The 18,793-nt window shown below is 37.7% G+C and overlaps 1 protein-coding gene across 1 annotated transcript in view; it reads left to right on the top strand.

Moving 5' to 3' along the window:
- LOC150076725 (uncharacterized) overlaps window positions 1–18,793 on the top strand; it is a 194,474-nt gene that overhangs the window by 122,679 nt on the left and 53,002 nt on the right. Inside the window, exons 15-16 of the mRNA XM_090386626.1 lie at window positions 7,406–7,533; window positions 18,254–18,350. Coding sequence (XP_090242752.1) covers window positions 7,406–7,533; window positions 18,254–18,350 — 225 coding nt within the window. The remainder of the gene's footprint in view (window positions 1–7,405; window positions 7,534–18,253; window positions 18,351–18,793) is intronic.

Below are 18,793 nucleotides of genomic sequence, written 5' to 3'. Positions count from 1 at the left end.
GGGAAGAACATACAGGAGTGGTAGCAAGTGCAGTAAGAGTCAGAAGACGCCTGTTCAAAAATGGACTTGTAGCCCATTGTCCTAAAAAGAAGCCCCTCCTCACACAAAAAATGAAAAAGGCACGATTAATTGGTGTAAGGAGCGTGTCAAATGGACCCCCGAGCAATGGAAGTCAAGTTATTTTCTTGGATGCAAATAAATTCAATCTGCATGGCTCTGATGGGAGACAAACGATTCACCATAGACGTGGTGAACAATACCCTCCAGACTGTATGGCATCTACAGTGAAATTCCCTTCCATCCACATGATATGGAGGTGCATTTTGTATTGCGGAATAGGTCATCTGCAGTTTATAAAAGGTTCCATAAATGCCAATGGATACCTGGCTATATTGGAAAGCAAATTACTGCCAACTATTAGAGACCATTTCAACCTGCTAAGTAACTGCATCTTTCAGGACAGCTCTGCTCTTTGTTATTGGGTGAAAAGTGTAACTACTGTAGTAGTGCCTACTTACACTTTTCGTAAGTATGCACACGTAAGTTTGCCTTCATCCAGCAGTAGTTGATTGTTGGAACAAGATTACATCTGCTGTTGTGGAAGTGGATGGATTAAAAAATTCAAGGAATAACTAGATAAATTCTTGGTGGATATGGATGGGAGAAATGTTTTTTTTTCTTTTCTTTTTTTTTTTTTCTGGTTTATGCTAAATAAGTTTGCTTTCTTGCATCATTTTCACTGCTACTACTACTATAAAGCAATGGTTAGTCTTTATCGTGAGTATTGGATATAAATTCGAAAGTCTCATTTTAAGAAGGATCAGATCTGGTGGAATGCAGAGAAAAGCAACGTTTAGTCAGGGCATAGATAGGCTACTTTTACCAAGAAAGACTTCAGTTCTGGAAATTGCAATGTTTGGAAACTAGGCACCTGCAAAAAGACCTGACTGAAGTGTTTAAGAATTAAATGGATTGAGTAGACTAAATGCCAATGCCATCCTTACTCATTCTCAGACAATAGACATAAGAATAAATTTAAGGAAAGATTAAACAAATTATTAAACAGGATGGAAAGATAAGTTGTGATAGTTTTTTTTTTTTTTTTTTTTAGTTGATGCTATATAAGCTTGCTTCCTTGCATCATTTGCAATTTCTAATACTAATTTATCACATTTACATTTTTCACTAGCTTTCTGATATTTTTTTGGATGCTACAGCAAATGGATAGGCTGTGGGTTTGATGATTTAAGTACCCTTTCTGAAGTGATACTTTAATAGCAGTAGCCGGACAAAGCTGGATATACTTCATTGCATCTGGGTGTCACTTTTAACATAATGTAAATACAGTATTTTCCAAATTTCTGAATTTTTTTTCAAGTTAATTTTTTTTTAATAAGACTTGTTTTGTTAAACATTATTGATTTTATTTAATGTAATTTTATCACGATTAATTATATAATTCACAACTGCTTTTGTAATGGGTAGATAGACATGCCAATTTCCTTTTTTCTTAGTATACAATAAAAGAAATGAAAACCATAACACCATGGAAAAGTGATCCACTTTTGACTAAATTGGTGATAAAGTTAAGAGGGGTTATAGAGATAAATAATTAAATTTTAAAATAATTACAATAAGCTTAACTTGAAATATCAATGAAAAATTTTTACATTGTTGAAAATTAATATTGAGTGTAAGCTCTAGGTGCTTGAATATTAGCATTAGCATTAGTAGAGGCATTTGATGCAAGAAAGCAAGCTTATGCAGCATCAGCCAAAAAAAAAAAAAAAAAAAATCCACTTCCACTTCACCCCTCTGTTCGTTCAAAATACCTGTCCAGCTGAGCCTTAAACTTATTTAGGCTATCAACCTCCACCACAAGGGATGGAGGTCTGTTCCACCAACCAAACACCCGCTGGCTAAAGGCGAATTTCCGCACGTCTATCCTACATCTGTCTTTCCTCAATTTGAATTTATGCCCTCTCAGGTGATTTTTCTGAGCTAGACGAAGAATCCCATCAGCATTGAGCATGCTTAAACCATTCAAGGCTTTATACACCTCTATCAGATCACCTCGCTGGTGCCTCCAGACACTGTAATTTGCAAAACTTAAGCCTTTCTTCGTAAGAGCACCCCTTTGTTCCATTCACTAATCTTGTTGCCCTTCTCTGTACTCGTTCCAGCAGCTCTACATCCTTCTTGAAATGAGGCCTCCAGATTTGTATACAGTACTCTAGGTGTGGCCTGACCATCGCCTTATACAATGGAATAATCACCTCCTTATCCCTGCTGGAAAAATTCCTGTATATCATTGACAATACTCCATGAGCTACTCTTGCAGCCCGTCTGCACTGCTCAGAGAACTTCATATCTGCCTGCACAACCACCCCCAAGTCCCTTTCATTCTCTACCACTGTCAGTGTAGTACCACAGAGTTGATACGTTGCTCTGGGGTTGCTGTTTCCCATGTGTAGTACTTTACATTTGTCAATGTTAAACTTCATTTGCCACCTCTCAGCCCATCTGCTCAACCTTTCCAGATCCTGTTGCAGCAGCATAGTGTCAGTAGTGTCCTTGACAACCCTGCCAACCTTTGTATCGTCTGCAAACTTGGACATTAAGCCCGATATACCATCATCAATATCATTTATAAATACAGAAAACAATAATGGACCCAACACTGAGCCCTGAGGGACTCCACTAATAACATCAGTCCACGATGAGCAGTGTCCATTGATTACCACTCTCTGTCTTCTCCCCCTCAACCACCCCTTTATCCATAGCAGCAATTTGCCTCCAATGTCACACTGCTCCAATTTGTGTAGCAGTCTTCCATGTGCAACAGTATCAAAAGCCTTTCTAAGATCCAAGTATATAATATCAAAGTTATTCCCTGCATCCAGTTCTTTTGTGACTGCATCATAGTATCCAATCAAGTTGGTCAGGCAAGACCTCCCCTTAACAAAACCATGCTGTGTCTGAGCTATAACTGAAGTCTTGTCTAAATGATCCTGCAGTGCTTCTTTAATCAGTGCCTCCATTAATTTTCCTGGAACAGAAGTTAAGCTCACAGGTCTATAATTACTTGTGTCAGCCTTTGATCCTCCTTTGTGAATTGGGGTCACATTTGCACATTTCCAGTCTATGGGTACCTCCCCTGAGTCCAAGGAAGCTCTCATAATTATGGCTAAGGGTTTGCTTACTTCCTTTGCTGCCTCCTTTAATATAACTGGATAGATCCCATCCACCCCGGGTGCCTTTCTTGTGTTTATCTTCAACAGTTTCTCCTCCACTTTACTCCCAGTTATTTCAAGATTCTCTAGCTTACTGCTAGAGTTGAATACACCTCTGGCATTCCCCTCGCTGAATAACTCCTCATGTGTGAATGTCGATGCAAAATATTCATTTAGTTTGTTAGCTACCTGAGCAGGATCATCAACACTTGACCCATCAATATCAAGTGGACCAATCTGATTCATCCCCTTCCTTCTAGAGTTTACATAAGTAAAGAACTCTTTGCTGTTTTTCTTTGCATCCCTTGCCAAGGATTTCTCGTAATCTGCCTTCGCCTGCCTAACCTCCTTTGTAACTTGGTTGCATATCAACTTGTATCTATCATAGGCTTCTGTGTCATGTGTTAATTTGTATGTATCCCATGCATTTTTCTTCTCTGCCATATGCCTCATTAGTTCATCTGACATCCATTTTGGCCTAAACCTTGAACAATATTTCTTAGTTGGTATGTAAAGCCTAGTCGCTTCCAAGATAAGTTCTTTGAATGCTTCCCATTTTGAATTTGCTGTTGGTAACATCATCAGTTGGTCCCACTGTATAGAATTTAAATACTGTCTCAGTCCATCGTAGTCGCCTTTACGGAAGCAATAACCCTTCCCTTTACCCCTAATGGTAGTTACCTCTTTGAGTAAATCCCACTTCAGCACACTGTGATCACTGCCACCTAGTGGTTCATTTATCTGCAGATTCTTAATGCATGAAGAATCACTGCTGATAATCAAATCAAGAGTATTACTCCCTCTAATTGCCTCCCGAACATGCTGATGTAGAAAACAATCATCCAATAAATCCACAAATGTCCTGCTAGTGTGTGAGTAACCAGCCCCCAAATTCCAGTCAATATCTGGGAAATTAAAATCTCCCATTATAAGACACTCTGATTTACTGGCCCACTCTATTTCCCTGTACAGTTCCTTATTATACTCATTAGAGTCATTAGGCCTATAGCACACTCCTACTCTCAATTTTGATCTCCTAATGTTTATGTCACACCAAACTGACTCCACACTGCATTGTCCAGCGATGTCAACTGGCTTCACTTCCTTGGTTTTTATGTGTTTCTTAACTAATAGCATAACCCCTCCTCCCTTCCAATCCTGTCTATCCTTTCTGTAGACGTTGTATTCCCCAAATTGCAGTTCTGCATCCCTTATATCTGTTTGACACCACGTCTCTGATATCCCAACAATATCCGCCTTTGATGTTTTGAGCAATACCTCAAATTCATCAAATTTATTTACTAAACTCCTAGCATTGGTGTACACGCAAGTATACCTGCACCTGTTTTTATTCTTAGCTACCCTAACACAACCCATGTGTTTACTTGTACCGCAATGGCTCCCAGCAGTCTCTGAAATACCATGCATCTTGTTTTTCAGGCTTCTGCTCATTCTAATAGAAGCAGTGCAAGAATCTCTTTCACCTCTGCCAGTGGCTACTGTCAATCTATTGGTCTTTGTCTCCCCCCAAGCTAGCAGTTTTCCGACCCACCTAACACTGCCTCGATAGCATCAGCAAATATTCTTGTATCCTTTCTATTTAAGTGTATCCCATCCCTGTAGAAGCAATCTCTCCTGTTAACAAGTACAGTCCAGGCTGAAAAAAATTCTACCCCTTGAGCCTTGTACAATCTTTCCAGGGCCGAATTGATCGACAAGGCTCTCATCATATACTCCCTCCTATCGTGTCTGGGCAGAATTGCAGACACTTTCAAATTCAACCCTAATTCTCGGCTTTTGTTCAACAGTGACCTGTACTTGTTAAGTAATTCTGCCAGTCTCCTACTCTTAATATTATTAGTGCCAACGTGTATAACTATATCACCTTTTGTGCCCTTAAAAGATGATATTCGCTCTACAACGTCATCAACCTTTGCCCCTGGCAGACATACCCTGGTCCTGTTCCACCTATCTTTTTTACAAAGCATGTTCCCCGTTTCCCTGACAATAGAGTCACCAACAACTACTAGTTCCTTCGGGACCAGCGCATTCTGCCTTAGGGGTTGTCTCTGTGTCACGCGATGCCCAAGTGCAAGCTCTGGCGTTGATGTGGGCAGCTGAGAGCTTGATGGGTCCCTCAATTTAGTTTCTTCGAGGGCATCCACCCTGTCCTTCAAGCTCTCATATAGGCCCACAAGAATGCCGAGTTGTTGCCTGATATCGATACACTCCTTGCATCGCGCACACACAAAGACATCCCCCTTGGCAGTATCATGTCCGTTACCCGATTGCTCTGCAAACATCAAGCAAACAGTGCATTTTATATAAATGCTGATGCTGGTGTGTCTTCTGGCAAAAAGGTGTTAGATGTTATCTTTCAGTATGTCATCCCATGTCTGTTCTAATTATGCTTTCAGTTGAGGGTTGGAAAGTGTAGGTGTTGAATTTAAGACAAGGCATGTTCCATTCGTGTCCCAGACGTGTTTGATTGGGGTTAGACCTGTGATCTTGCAAGCCACATTTACATCTTGAAGAACAATCTGATAATGTTGACAGTATGTAAATAGGTATCCTCTTACAACATTGCATTATCTATGTTTTCCAAAACTGGGATGACTACTGGATTTATGATATTTTCAATGTAATAATGGGTTTCCATACTACCCCTACACAAAGATATGAGTTGTTTACACATCACACCTAATGGCTCCCCTGCTAATGCCATTTCAGCCAACCTGTGCATGTGCAGAAAGCATTCGTGATGATGAGTAGGAACAAGAGGCAAGCAGTTCAGTGGGATTCAAGATTGCAGCCCCACTTCTACCAAACAATTGCAAACAGTGTAAGGAGTCACATGGAGTACAACAGTACTCCTAATCTGAGCAGAAGTAGCTAAAATGTTTGCCAGAGGCATCTGTCAGATATGCAATAAATGTTTTTAATTGAAAAATGTATTGTATTCCTTAAAAAAATAACATAGTTCACATATAATTTTTTACATAAAAAATGATTTGTTTACAAACAATATTATATCCATTTTAATACCAAATCTATGATTTGTTTACAAACAATATTATATCCCTTTTAATACCAAATCTATGATTTGTTTGCAAACAATATTATATCCCTTTTAATACCAAATCTAATTCCCTGAAAATTTAATTATTTATCCATATATTTAATTATTTAATTATTTATCCAGCTATTCAAAATACCTGTCCAGCCTTAAATTTATTTAGGCTATCAACTTCCACAACAAGAGATCGAAGTCTGTTCCACCAACCAACTACTCGCTGGCTAAAGGCAAATTTCTGCACATCTAACCTTCTTAACATTATCACTAATTTTGGTCAAAATCAGATTGCTCTTTCTTACATTATAGTTTGCATTTCCTTTAGTGTATTATTTTTTGAATGTGCTAGTGGCATAAACTTTACTGATTGTTGGACAGCCGTTTTACTGCACCTCTGTGATCACTCCATTATTCATTATGTAAAAGGTTTAATTCTAAAATATACCACATAATTTAGTTTATGTGTTGGTTTTTGGGTGTTTTAAATCCAATTGACTTTCTGTTCAAGGTTTGCCATTTCATGTTATTTTTATTTTTTCTTTTGCCAATAAAAAAAAAAATTAAAAAATTAAAATTAAAATTATAAAATTACAAACCTTGCACAAAAAGTCAATTGAATTCAAATTGAGTACATGTAAATAGCCATTTGGGTAAATAGCCAAAACTCCAATTTGAAAAAAAAGTTACTTATTAAGTTTCTTATGATGTAAAGAGACTTAACTCCACTTATATTTCAGCTTCATTTGTTAGATGCTCAAACGTTAAGCAACTTACACTTGAATTTGCCAAGGCTTGAAAATGAACTCCAAAAATTGGGTTTGAAACACTATCAAAGAGCTAAGTTACTTAGTAGTTGAGTGTAGGATTAACTTCTTTTTACTCTTTTGTGTAATCAGAATCCCAGTATAAAGTAAACTAACAGTTGAAGTTCAAATTTATACTGGGTTAAATGTCTTTACTTTGTAAAATACTAAGTAACTTTTTTGGAAATTGTAAATACAAACCTATAATACCTTTCACCCAGTATTTAGCTAAAATTCATTACAAAATATTATTTTGTACTATTTTTGTGAGTTAGTTAAATTTATTCTCTATCTAGATGCACCACAAAACTCCTGCAACTTACATCCACAAGTATCTTGGAATTGATGGCTATAGGACATGCTTATGCAGTTATAATAAGTTTACACTTACAAAGAGGAGAACTTCAAAAAGCAAATAATATTGGTAAAAACAATTATATGAAGATATTTATCTGTATTCATGTATTCTCTTGTAAACAAACTCTTATCTGACCTTTTATCATCTGCATTTTTCATATAAACACCTTTTTCAACCTGGATATAATTTGAATAACCAACCTTTGTTTAACTCTCAAGTGGGAAGATCAAAAAGCTTAAAATATGCAGACATGTAGCACACATTTTATATGACAATAGTTATTTTTAGAACAGGCAAGAAATAGTTTAAAATTAATGTCATTTTTTATAACATTATAATGGAAGCGACTGTGAATTAGAATGTAGCAGACATATTTTAAATTAAATTTATACTAGTATACTTTTTCTAGTAGCATGGTCACATGAACGTAACCTTGAAATGTGCAGTGAATTTTGTGAAAATTGTAATTTTTTTCCTCCTTTAGATTTAACCTACATTGTGAGATTTAATTAGAACATATTGTTACCTTGAACTTACATCCACAAGTATCTTGAAATTATCATTAGCATTAGTAGAGGCATATGATGCAAGAAAGCAAGCTTATGCAGCATCAGCCAAAAAAAAAAAAAAAAACTTCCACTTCACCCCTCTGTTTGTTCAAAATACCTGTCCAGCTATTCAAAATACCTGTCCAGCCTTAAATTTATTTAGGCTATCAACTTCCACAACAAGAGATCGAAGTCTGTTCCACCAACCAACTACTCGCTGGCTAAAGGCAAATTTCTGCACATCTATCCGACATCTGTCTTGCCTCAATTTGAATTTATGCCCTCTCAGGTGATTATTCTGAGCAAGAGGCAGAATCCCATCAGCATTCAGCATGCTCAAACCATTCAAGGCTTTATACACACACCTCTATCAGAACACCTTGCCGGTGCCTAGTCTCCAGACACTGTAATTTACAAAACTTAAGCCTTTCTTCGTAAGGGTAACCCTTTGTTCCAGTCACTAATCTTGTTGCCCTTCTCTGTACTCGTTCCAGCAGCTCTATATCCTTCTTGAAATGATACCTCCAGACCTGTATACAGTACTCAAGGTGTGGCCTGACCATTGCCTTATACAAGGGAATAATCACCTCCTTATCACTGCTAGAAAAATTCCTGTATATCATTGACAAGATGCCATGAGCTACTCTTGCAGCCCGTCTGCACTGTCAGAGAACTTCATATCTGCCTGCACAATTACCCCCAGGTCCTTTTCGTTCTCTTTCACTGTCAGTGTAGTACCACAGAGTTGATACATTGCTCTGGGGTTGCTGTTTCCCATAACATTAAATTAGTAGGGCATATAATGCAAGAAAGCAAGCTTATATAGCATCAACCAAAAAAAAAAACCACCCTTCCCATCCAATTCCTTTCTGACCACATAAAATCCAATCAAATTTTTTAGACAAGATTTCCCCTTAACAATCCCATGCTGTGTCTGAACTATAACTGCAGTCTTGTCTAGATGATCTTGCATCACTTCCTTAACCAGAGAGTCCATTATTTTCCCTGGAATGGAATTTAGACTAACAGGTCTGTAATTACCCATGTCACCCTTTGATATCCCTTTATGCATTGGGACACATATGCACAACTCCATTCCACAGGACTACCCCTGAATCCAAGGAAGCTTTTTATAATTATGACTAAGGGTTTGCTTACTTCCTCTGCTGCTTCCTTTAATATAACTGGACAGATCTCATATCAACAGTTGTTATCTGATCATGTTTCTGCATTATTTCTGACAGGAATGATGGAGTTTAGAAAGAATCCTGAAATATTACCAGATAACAATTCAGCATCAATATTGTGCTTATAATTATATAACTATTAATCAAAACCTATATACAGGGTGTTTCAGTTAAACGTTTCAGAACTTCTAAGAGGGGTAGGGTACATCCTGACAACTCGAAATCATATAGCAATGTGGGGTCAGAAATGCTTTCCTGAAGCGGTGTTGTATACAGAAGCACCATAAAGAAAAGAGACCGTAAGTGAGAAATCGTTTTAATAATACATGAAAAGAAGCAAAAGGTACATGGATTAAAGTAAGTGTTCGAAGTTTCTTCCATGGGCTACAATGCACGCCTCACATCTCCGACGCATGGACATCCGAACATTCTGGAATACTCCAGGCGAATTTCGAATTTCTTTGGCAGCTACTGCGATTCTTGCAACCAGCTCCTCAGAATTGTCAACAGGGGTGTCATAAACTAGCGATTTCATATGACCCCAGAAATAAAAATCAAGACATGATAGGTCGGGTGACCGAGCAGGCCAACGCACGGGACCACCACGTCCGATCCACTGTTGACCAAATGTGACATCCAGGTAGTTACGAACATCTCCGCTATAATGGGCAGGGGCTCCATCGTGTTGGAACCACATTGTCTGTTGCGTCGATGCAGAAATCTGTTCATCTCTCAAAAGTTGTGGCAATACTTGCTGCAGAAAGGTCAAGTAGATAGGTCCGGTTAGACGACACGGTAACAGGTAAGGTCCGATGAGGTGATCTCCCATAATACCGGCCCATACATTGACCGAAAATCGAATCTGTGCTGCACGACGTCGTATTGCATGCGGGTTCTCGACCGCCCAGATATGGTCGTTATGCGTGTTGAAAATTCCTTCCCTTGTGAAGGATGCCTCATCGGAAAACAACACTTCAGCAGGAAAAAGGGGATTTGTAGCACATTTTCCAAGGTACCACTGTGCGAAAGCAATACGAGGTGCATAATCCTCCGGTTGCTGTGTCTGGACACGCTGCACGTGAAACGGATGCATGTCTTGTTCTCGGAGAATCCTCCAGACGCTGCAATAGGAAACCCCGACTGCGTTTGCTAGACTTCGTGTACTCATTCTTGGATTCCCCTGTACATGCTGCAGCACATTCTGTTCGACGGCTGGAGTCCGTGCTGTTCTTACCCTGTCCCTGTCAGCTCTTTCAAATGAACCTCTCTCAGCTAACCTCTGGTGCAGTCTTGCAAAGAAATTATGACTGGGAATACGCCTCGTCGGATATCGTTCCGCGTACAAACGCTGTGCGGCTGGCCCACTACAATTTGCAGCCCCGTACGCCAAATGCATATCGGCTAACTCTGCGTTCGTGTAATCATCCATCCTACTAACTTGGCGTTCTTGTTCAAGAAATTCGAAATTCGCCTGGAGTATTCCAGAATGTTCGGATGTCCATGCGTCGAAGATGTGAGGCGTGCATTGTAGCCCGTGGAAGAAACTTCGAACACTTACTTTAATCCATGTACCTTTTGCTTCTTTTCATGTATTATTAAAACGATTTCTCACTTACGGTCTCTTTTCTTTATGGTGCTTCTGTGTACAACACCGCCTCAGGAAAGCATTTCCGACCCCACATTGCCATATGATTTCGAGTTGTCAGGATGTACCCTACCCCTCTTAGAAGTTCTGAAACGTTTAACTGAAACACCCTGTATATATATATTTTTTTCAATCCATATGGTATAAAGGTATCATTAGTATATTTTTATCTTAATTTTTACTTAGTTTTTAAATTACTATATTTTGTAGATTTGAATATTTATTTCTTTCAAAGTTAATGAAAGTTACAGAATTTAGTTTGGCAGCAATCTGAGAATGATTGTCTACAGTCAAACCATTGATATCAAGTGGACCAATCTGATTCATCCCCTTCCTTTTAGAGTTTATTTAAGTAATGAAGTTTTTGCTATTTTTCTTTGCATCCTTTGTCAAAGATTTTTCATAATATGCCTTTGCCTGCCTAACCTTCTTTGTGACTTGATTACAGACAAGCTTATATCTGCCATAGGCTTCTGTGTCACCTGATAATTTATATGCATATCGTGTTTTTTCTTCTCTGCCATGAGCTGCATTAATTCATATGATATCCTTTTAGGCCTAAACCTTGAACAGTATTTCTAAGTTGGTATGAAAAGCTTAGTTCCCTCCAAGATTAAGTCCATGAAGGCTTTCCATTTAGAATTCACCGTTGGTAACATGATCAGTTGATTCCACTGTAGAGAAAGAACTGTCTGAGACCACTGTAGTCACCTTTACAAAAGCAAAAACCATTCCCCTTACCCCTAATGGTAGTTAGATCTTTCAGTAAACCCACATCAGTACACTGTGATCGCTGCCTAGTGGTTCCTTTATCTGCAAATTCTTAATACATGAATGATCACTGTTGATAATCAGATCAAGAGTATTACTCCCTCTGGTTGCCTCTCAAACATGTTACTGTAGAAAATAGTCATCCAATAAATACACAAAAATCTTGCTGGTGTGGGGGTGACCAACCCACAAGTTCCAGTCAATATCTGGAAAGTTAAAATCTCCCATTATAAGACATTCTGATTTACTGGCCCACTCTATTTCTCTGTACAACTGCTCTTTATACTCATCAAATTCATTAGGCCTATAACATACACTATTTTCATTTTTCCTTTTCCAGTGCTTATTTCACACCAAACAGACTCAACACTGCATTGTCCATCAATATCAATTGGATGCACTTCCTTAGATTTTATGTGTTTCTTAACTAACAGCATAACCCCTCCTCCTCCTCCCTTCCTGTCCTGTCTATCCTTCCTATACACATTGTACTCCCCAAATTCCAACTCTGCACTGCCTATATCTGTATGACACCATGTCTCTGATATCCCAACAATATCTGCTTTTGATGTCTTGACTAGCACTTCAAGCTCATCAAATTTATTAACTATACTCCTAGCATTGGTGTACATGCAAGTATACATGCACCTGTTTCTATCCACCCCAATACAGCCCATGTATTTACTTGTTCCACTATGACTCCCAGCAGTCCTGGAAATCTCCATTACCTTGCTTTCCAGTCTGCTGCCCATTCTAATAGAAGCAGTGCAAGAATCACTTTCCCCTCTGCCTGTGGCCACTGTTAACCTTTTAGTCTGTATATCCCCCCTCCCGATCTATCAGTTTTCCGGCCCACTTAACACTGCCTTGATAGCATCAGCAAATATTCTTGCACCCTTTCTATTTAAGTGTATTCCATCCGTGTAGAAGCAGTCTCTCCTGTCAACAAGCACAGACCAGGCTGAAAAAAATTCTACCTCTTGAGCCTTGCACAATCTCTCCAGGGCCGAATTGGTTGACAAGGCTCATGCATATCTTTTTCATCATACACTCCCTCCTATCGTGTCTGGGCAGAATTGCAGACACTTTCACTAACTCTTGCCTTTCTTTCAACATTGACCTGTACTTGTTAAGGAAGTCCACAGATCTACTCTTAATACAACAATATCACCCTTTGTGCCCTTAAAAGATGATATCTGCTCTTTAACATCATTAACTTTTGCCCCTGGCAGACATACCCTGGTCCTATTCCACCTATCCGTTTTGCATAATATATTTCCCATCTTCTTGATAATAACTAGCTCATGTGGGACCAGTGCATTCTGCCCTGAAGGTTGCCGCTATGTTGCCTGATGTTCAAGTGCAAGTTCTGGCATTGATGTGGGCAGCTGAGAGCTTGATGGGTCCTCAGTTTAAGTCCTTCGAGGGCATCTACCCTATCCTTCAAGCTCTCATTGATGGCTAAGACATGCCTGTTAGTTCTGTGTGCTTATTTTTCTATGGACGGTTATAGTTTTTCAGTTCTAATGCATCATTGTTGTTGATTAAAGGATAAAATTATTATATAGGAGGAATATCAATGTTCATATTGACATTACTCTAATATATATTTTTTTTGGTTTCTTACTTCTTTTTTGAAACTCACTAAGTGATCTTTCCCAGTGTATATTGAATGTATTCGTTGTTTTCCTGGTGATTCTAAAAAGCTTCAATTTGGGATGCTCATATTGGTACACTTTGTAAATTCTGGTTAGCAGATTTATATACTGTTCAATGCAATTGATTTAAACTAAAATGTTCCATTACTGCAACTAACTGAAAAAGTAATATTCAATATTTATATGATTTTTCACTTATATGATTAGGAAATGATGATCTATATTAAGATAATTCTTTTATATCAAGTGGACTGAAAAAAAAATAGGGTTTTATTGGTACATTTATAAGCACAATATCAACAGTTATCTAATATTTTTCTGCATTATTTCTGACAGGAATGATGGGGTTTAGAAAGAATCCTGTAACCTTACCAGATAACGATTCAGCATCAGTACTGTGCTTATATAACTATTAATCAAAACCTATATATATTTTTTTTCAATCCATGTGATATAAAGATATCATTAGTATATTTTTATCTTAATTTTTACTTAGTTTTTAAATTACTATATTTTGTAGATTTGAATATTTATTTCTTTCAAAGTTAATCAAAGTTAGAGAAACTGTGCCAAAGGGATCCTTACACTGCTTCACCAACAAGTACTGTGGAGTGGGGAGTATCTGTCCCCCATGTTTTGTAACATTTGGAATTTTGATTACTCAGCCACTCTGAACTCCCATACAAATTGAATAAATAAAAGTTTATTGTATTATCAGCTAAATTAATATTTGGTTGAATATGATTAGATTAATCAGTAATTTTTCTGTGTGAGAAAGAGCATCAAAATTAAAACAAAATTAAATTTTTAAATATTTTAAATAATTTGGATAGAAAGCCTTGGGAGTTCAATATTATAACTGTTTTAAAATCTCTACTTGTGGCAGGCATAACCTGAGCTTAGAGAGGCTGTGGCAAGGTAAGCATAATATGTCACATTTGTAACTTTCCCATGCCATCTTTTTCTACTCTGTTAAACTTGCCAGATTCCTCCATCTTTGCATCTCCTTTGAAATGAAAATTAAGCTAAGTTATACATATGATCTAGTTATTACATTACAGCACATAAGGACTCCTTAAAAAATCAAGAGTTGAATAAAATTTTAAATTGGGTGCCTCTGTAGCCAGGTGGGTAGGAGCAGCAGTGCATAGCACTCACACTTCCTGATTAGACCGGGGTTCGAGCCTGTGCCCACCATATATGGAGGATGCAAAAGGTCAGGGAATGACCACTGCATATCCCCAGCCCGGGAAAAAGGTGAGGACAAAAAAAAAAAAAAAAATTTTTAATTATATTCTTCATTAAGTTCTCCATATTATGTTCCCCACTGTAAGTTTCCTTCCCACTTATTCCAATCAATTAGTAATAAATTTAAATCATCCATAATGAGACATTCATGCTTGCTTGCCCATTCCATCTGCATGTAAAGACACCAGATTCTCATCTTAAAATTTTAATTTTAAATTGCAGTTTAAATTTTAAACTACAATTCTTCCTTCACAGTCTTCTGGTCTGTAGTTACTCCAACTCTCATTATACGTTTTCTTTCAACTCACACCACACAGATTCTGTGCCAGCATAACTTTTGACTCAGCAAAAGCTCTTTACATTTTCAGTCCATTTTTGATAAAAAGCATAACCCCACCACTTCTTCTGTCTTCCCTATCCTTTCTACATCATAGTAACTCTTCATCCTCAATTGACAGGTCACCACATTTCCATTAGCCACATTATGTCAGCATTACTTTGACTCATATCATCAGATAAATGCATGGCTATATGCATTTATCTGATGATCCCCCAACTAGCAGTTCCCTGAATCCTTAAGGTGTCACCAATGATATTTGAAAAAACCCTTGCACCACTTTTGTTCATATAGATTCCTTCTACCTACAGTGTTGATAAAAATTTTCTCAGAAAATTTGTACAAAGACCCTCAGGACTTGCATTAATTCATAAGGCTTTCAGCATATAATCTCTCATATCATGCCCAGACATGATACGATTTTTGTAAAAAGAATCGGTGGAATCTGCCAGGAGCAAAAGTTGATATTGTTGTACACATTGGTACTATTGGTATTAAGAATAGGCAGTTAGGATTTGCTTAACAAATACATCACAAAGTTAAGAAAAAGTTTAGTTAGGATTAAATTCGAAATTGTCTGCAATTTTTCCCAGACATGATAGAAGGGAGCACATGGAGAGAATCTTGTCAATCAATTTGGCCTTTGAGAAATTATGCAAGGCTCATGGGATAGAATTTTTCTCAGCATGGCATGGCTTAACAGGAGGAACTGTTTTTACAGGGATAGGATACACTTAAATAGAAAGGGGGAGGTGCAAGAATATTAACTGATGATGTTAAGTGGCCAGAAAATTGCTAAATTGGGAAAGATATACAGACTAACAGATTGCAGGCTGTTGCACAGGCAGTAGCCATATGCAACAGCCTGGAAAGCAAAATGTTGGGGATTACAAGGCTTGTTTTGGGGGGGGGGTCCTCATGGGACAAGTAAATACATCAGCTGTGCTAGAGTTACTAATAGCAAAAACAGGCAAACTGGCCTTTTTTATACTTGCATTGTACAACAATGCTAGAATATAGTAAACAAATTTGATGAATCAGAAGTAGTGTTAGATGATCAAGTGCAGACAGTATTGTGGATACAGGTCATAGGATATCTGAGACATGGTGTAAGTCATATAAGAGATGCAGAATTATAATATAAATGAGTACAGTGGGCACAGAAAGGACAGATAGAATGGGGTGGGGGGTTATGCTCTTGGTTAAGAGGTACACAGAATCTAAGGCAGTGTACTCAGTTGATGTGGGTGACCAGCACAATGTTGACTCAGTTTGGTGTAACGTAAGGATTGGGAAAACAAAAATAAGAGTAGGAATATCTTATAGGCCAAATAACTATGATGAGTATAATGAAGAGCTATACAGACAAACAGAGTGGGACAGCAAATCAGAATGTCTTATAATGGGGAATTTAACTTTCCAGTTATTGACTGGAAATTAGATTTGTCACTAACACACTAGTAAGACTTTTCTGTATTTATTAGATGGCTATTTTCTATGCCAACATATTAGAGTGGTAATGAGAGAAAGCATTACTTTTGATCTGATTATCAGGCAGTGATTCTTCATTGCATTAGAACAGCTCGGGAAAGCAAAGAAAGATAAAATGACCACTAGGTGGTGGTGTGATCATTTGCAGATCATGTGCATATGATCATGTGTGAAAACAAGCAAAGACATGTTTATTTATTTTAACAATGTAAATTCTAACAGAGAACTAAATGATTTTGGGATAACTGAAAGGAAAGTAGAAGATAAAACATTGAAGATAAAAGTAAATAAGGCACCTGGGGCAGATGAGATCTATCCAATTATAATATGAAAGACAGCAAACTGTTACCTCTAATTATGAGTGCAACCTTGAATTCAGGCGAGGTCTGTATGGATTGGAAATGTGCAAGTACTGTATCTCCCCCAGTTGGTAAAGAGGGAGACTAAAGGGAAAAGTGAATAATTACAGGTCTGTAAGCTTGATTTGTTGTTATGTTGTTATTATTTTGGTTTTTAGGAGCATTAGCAACTAAGGCCATATTGCCCCGGGGATATGTGGTGGTTATTCCCTGACCTTTCCGCATCCTCCATATTTGGTGGTCACGGGCTTGAACCCCGGTCTAATCAAGAAGCATGTGCTACGCACTGCTGCTCCTGCTTGATTTGTGCTCCAGGGAAAATAATGGAGACATTGCTTAAAGAAGCAATGCTGGATCATCTAGACAGGAATGCAATATTGGCAATGATAGCATGAATTTGTTAAGGGGGTGATCTTGACCAATCTGATTAAGTACTATGGCATATTAACAAAGGAACTGGATGCAAAAACCAATTTTAACATCATATGCTTATATTTCAGAAAAGCAGTTCATACTATGCCACATGAAAGGCTGCTGTACAAAATGGAGTAGTGTAGTATTAAGGGCAAGTTAAAAGGGATGGTTGAATGGAAGAAGACAGCGAGAATGGACACTGCACCTCTTGGATTAATGTTCTCAGTGGAGGCTTCTAGAGTTCAGTGTTGGGCTCATTGTTGTCTATATTTATTAATGATATTGATGAAGGAATATCAGGCTTAATGTCTAAGTGTACAGGTGATTAGCAGGTACAGAGGTTAGCAGGAGTTATTAAGGACAGTAATCAGAGTATGCTACTGCAAAAAAATCTAGAAAATTAGGTAGATGGGCTGAGAAGTGGGAATGAAATGCAACAGTGATAAATGCATATGGGTATCAGTAATCACAGAATTACATACCAATTATGTAGTATCTTACCTAGGATAGTGGAGAATGTAAAAGACTTTGGGGGGGGGTAATTGTGCAGTCAGTTATGAAATTGTCTGAGCAATGTAGACAGGCTGTGCCAGGACAGCTCATGGGATTTTGTCTATGATATACAGGAATTTTTCCAGCATGGATAAGGCTGTAATTATTCTGCTGTATGAGGCAATGGTTAGGCTATGTCTTGAATATTGCATACAGATCTGAAAACTTAATTTCAGGAACAATGTAGATCTGTTGCAATGGATGCAGAGAAAAGTAACAAAATTAGCTGGGGAGGTCATTATTACTAAGAAAGGCTTTAGTATCTGCAAATTGAAGTGGAGAACTGATTTACATGTTTAATTGCTTTGAATGAATTGAGTAAGCTAGATGTTGATGGCATCCATACTCTGGCTTGACAGCACACATAAGGGAACATAAATTTAAATTGAAGAAGCATAGTTGTAGAATAGGTGTGCCAAAATTTGTTTTCAGAAATTTAGTTAATTGTTGGAGGGGATAAACAGGTAATGTGGAAAGATTTTTAAACTTGATTCCTTGCATCATTTGCAGTAATACTAACTCCTAATGCTGCTCTTCAGATTCAGTATAATCAGCTGATACAATTTTCTTTTATAGGCTTTGGAGCATTAGAGATGCTTAAAGAAATTAATGATCAAAACACAATGGCTCATATTTTACCACTTTTGGCCCTAGCCTTGTTTCATCAGCAATTGTAAGTATTAAATAATTTTAAATAAATATGAAACTAAGTTTATTAATTTCAGTTGAAAAGTGACACCTGTGAGAATTACCTTATGATATTATATAGGAAGTGTTACAGAATTATAAATCTTTCTTTCGAGAGAATTTAAATCTAAGATCATGTTATTGTAGGAGATAGTTTAAGTGTGGATGCCTTTTTTAAATAATTGATTAAAAAGTGCCTATTGATGGTGCAATTGAGCAAAAGGAAAAGTGTAGTAGTTTATTGTATACTGTACTTCACAAGGTCTCCATAGCCAAGTAGTCAGAGCGGGTGTGCAGCAGCACACGCTCTTTGACCAGGGTTCAAGCCCCTGACTGCTAAATACAGTCGATCTGCCAACCACATTGGGTCAGCATGGCATATTATGGTCCATTTCCCTCAACATGAATTATTGTGGAGGCTTCCAACCT

This window comes from Mastigoproctus giganteus, chromosome 12 (assembly GCF_048544385.1).
Source record: "Mastigoproctus giganteus isolate SK-2022 chromosome 12, ASM4854438v1, whole genome shotgun sequence".
In the NCBI taxonomy this organism is placed as follows: Eukaryota; Metazoa; Arthropoda; class Arachnida; order Uropygi; family Thelyphonidae; genus Mastigoproctus; species Mastigoproctus giganteus.
Note: the sequence above shows the minus strand (reverse complement) of the source record. Positions and strands in the feature narration are given on the sequence as shown.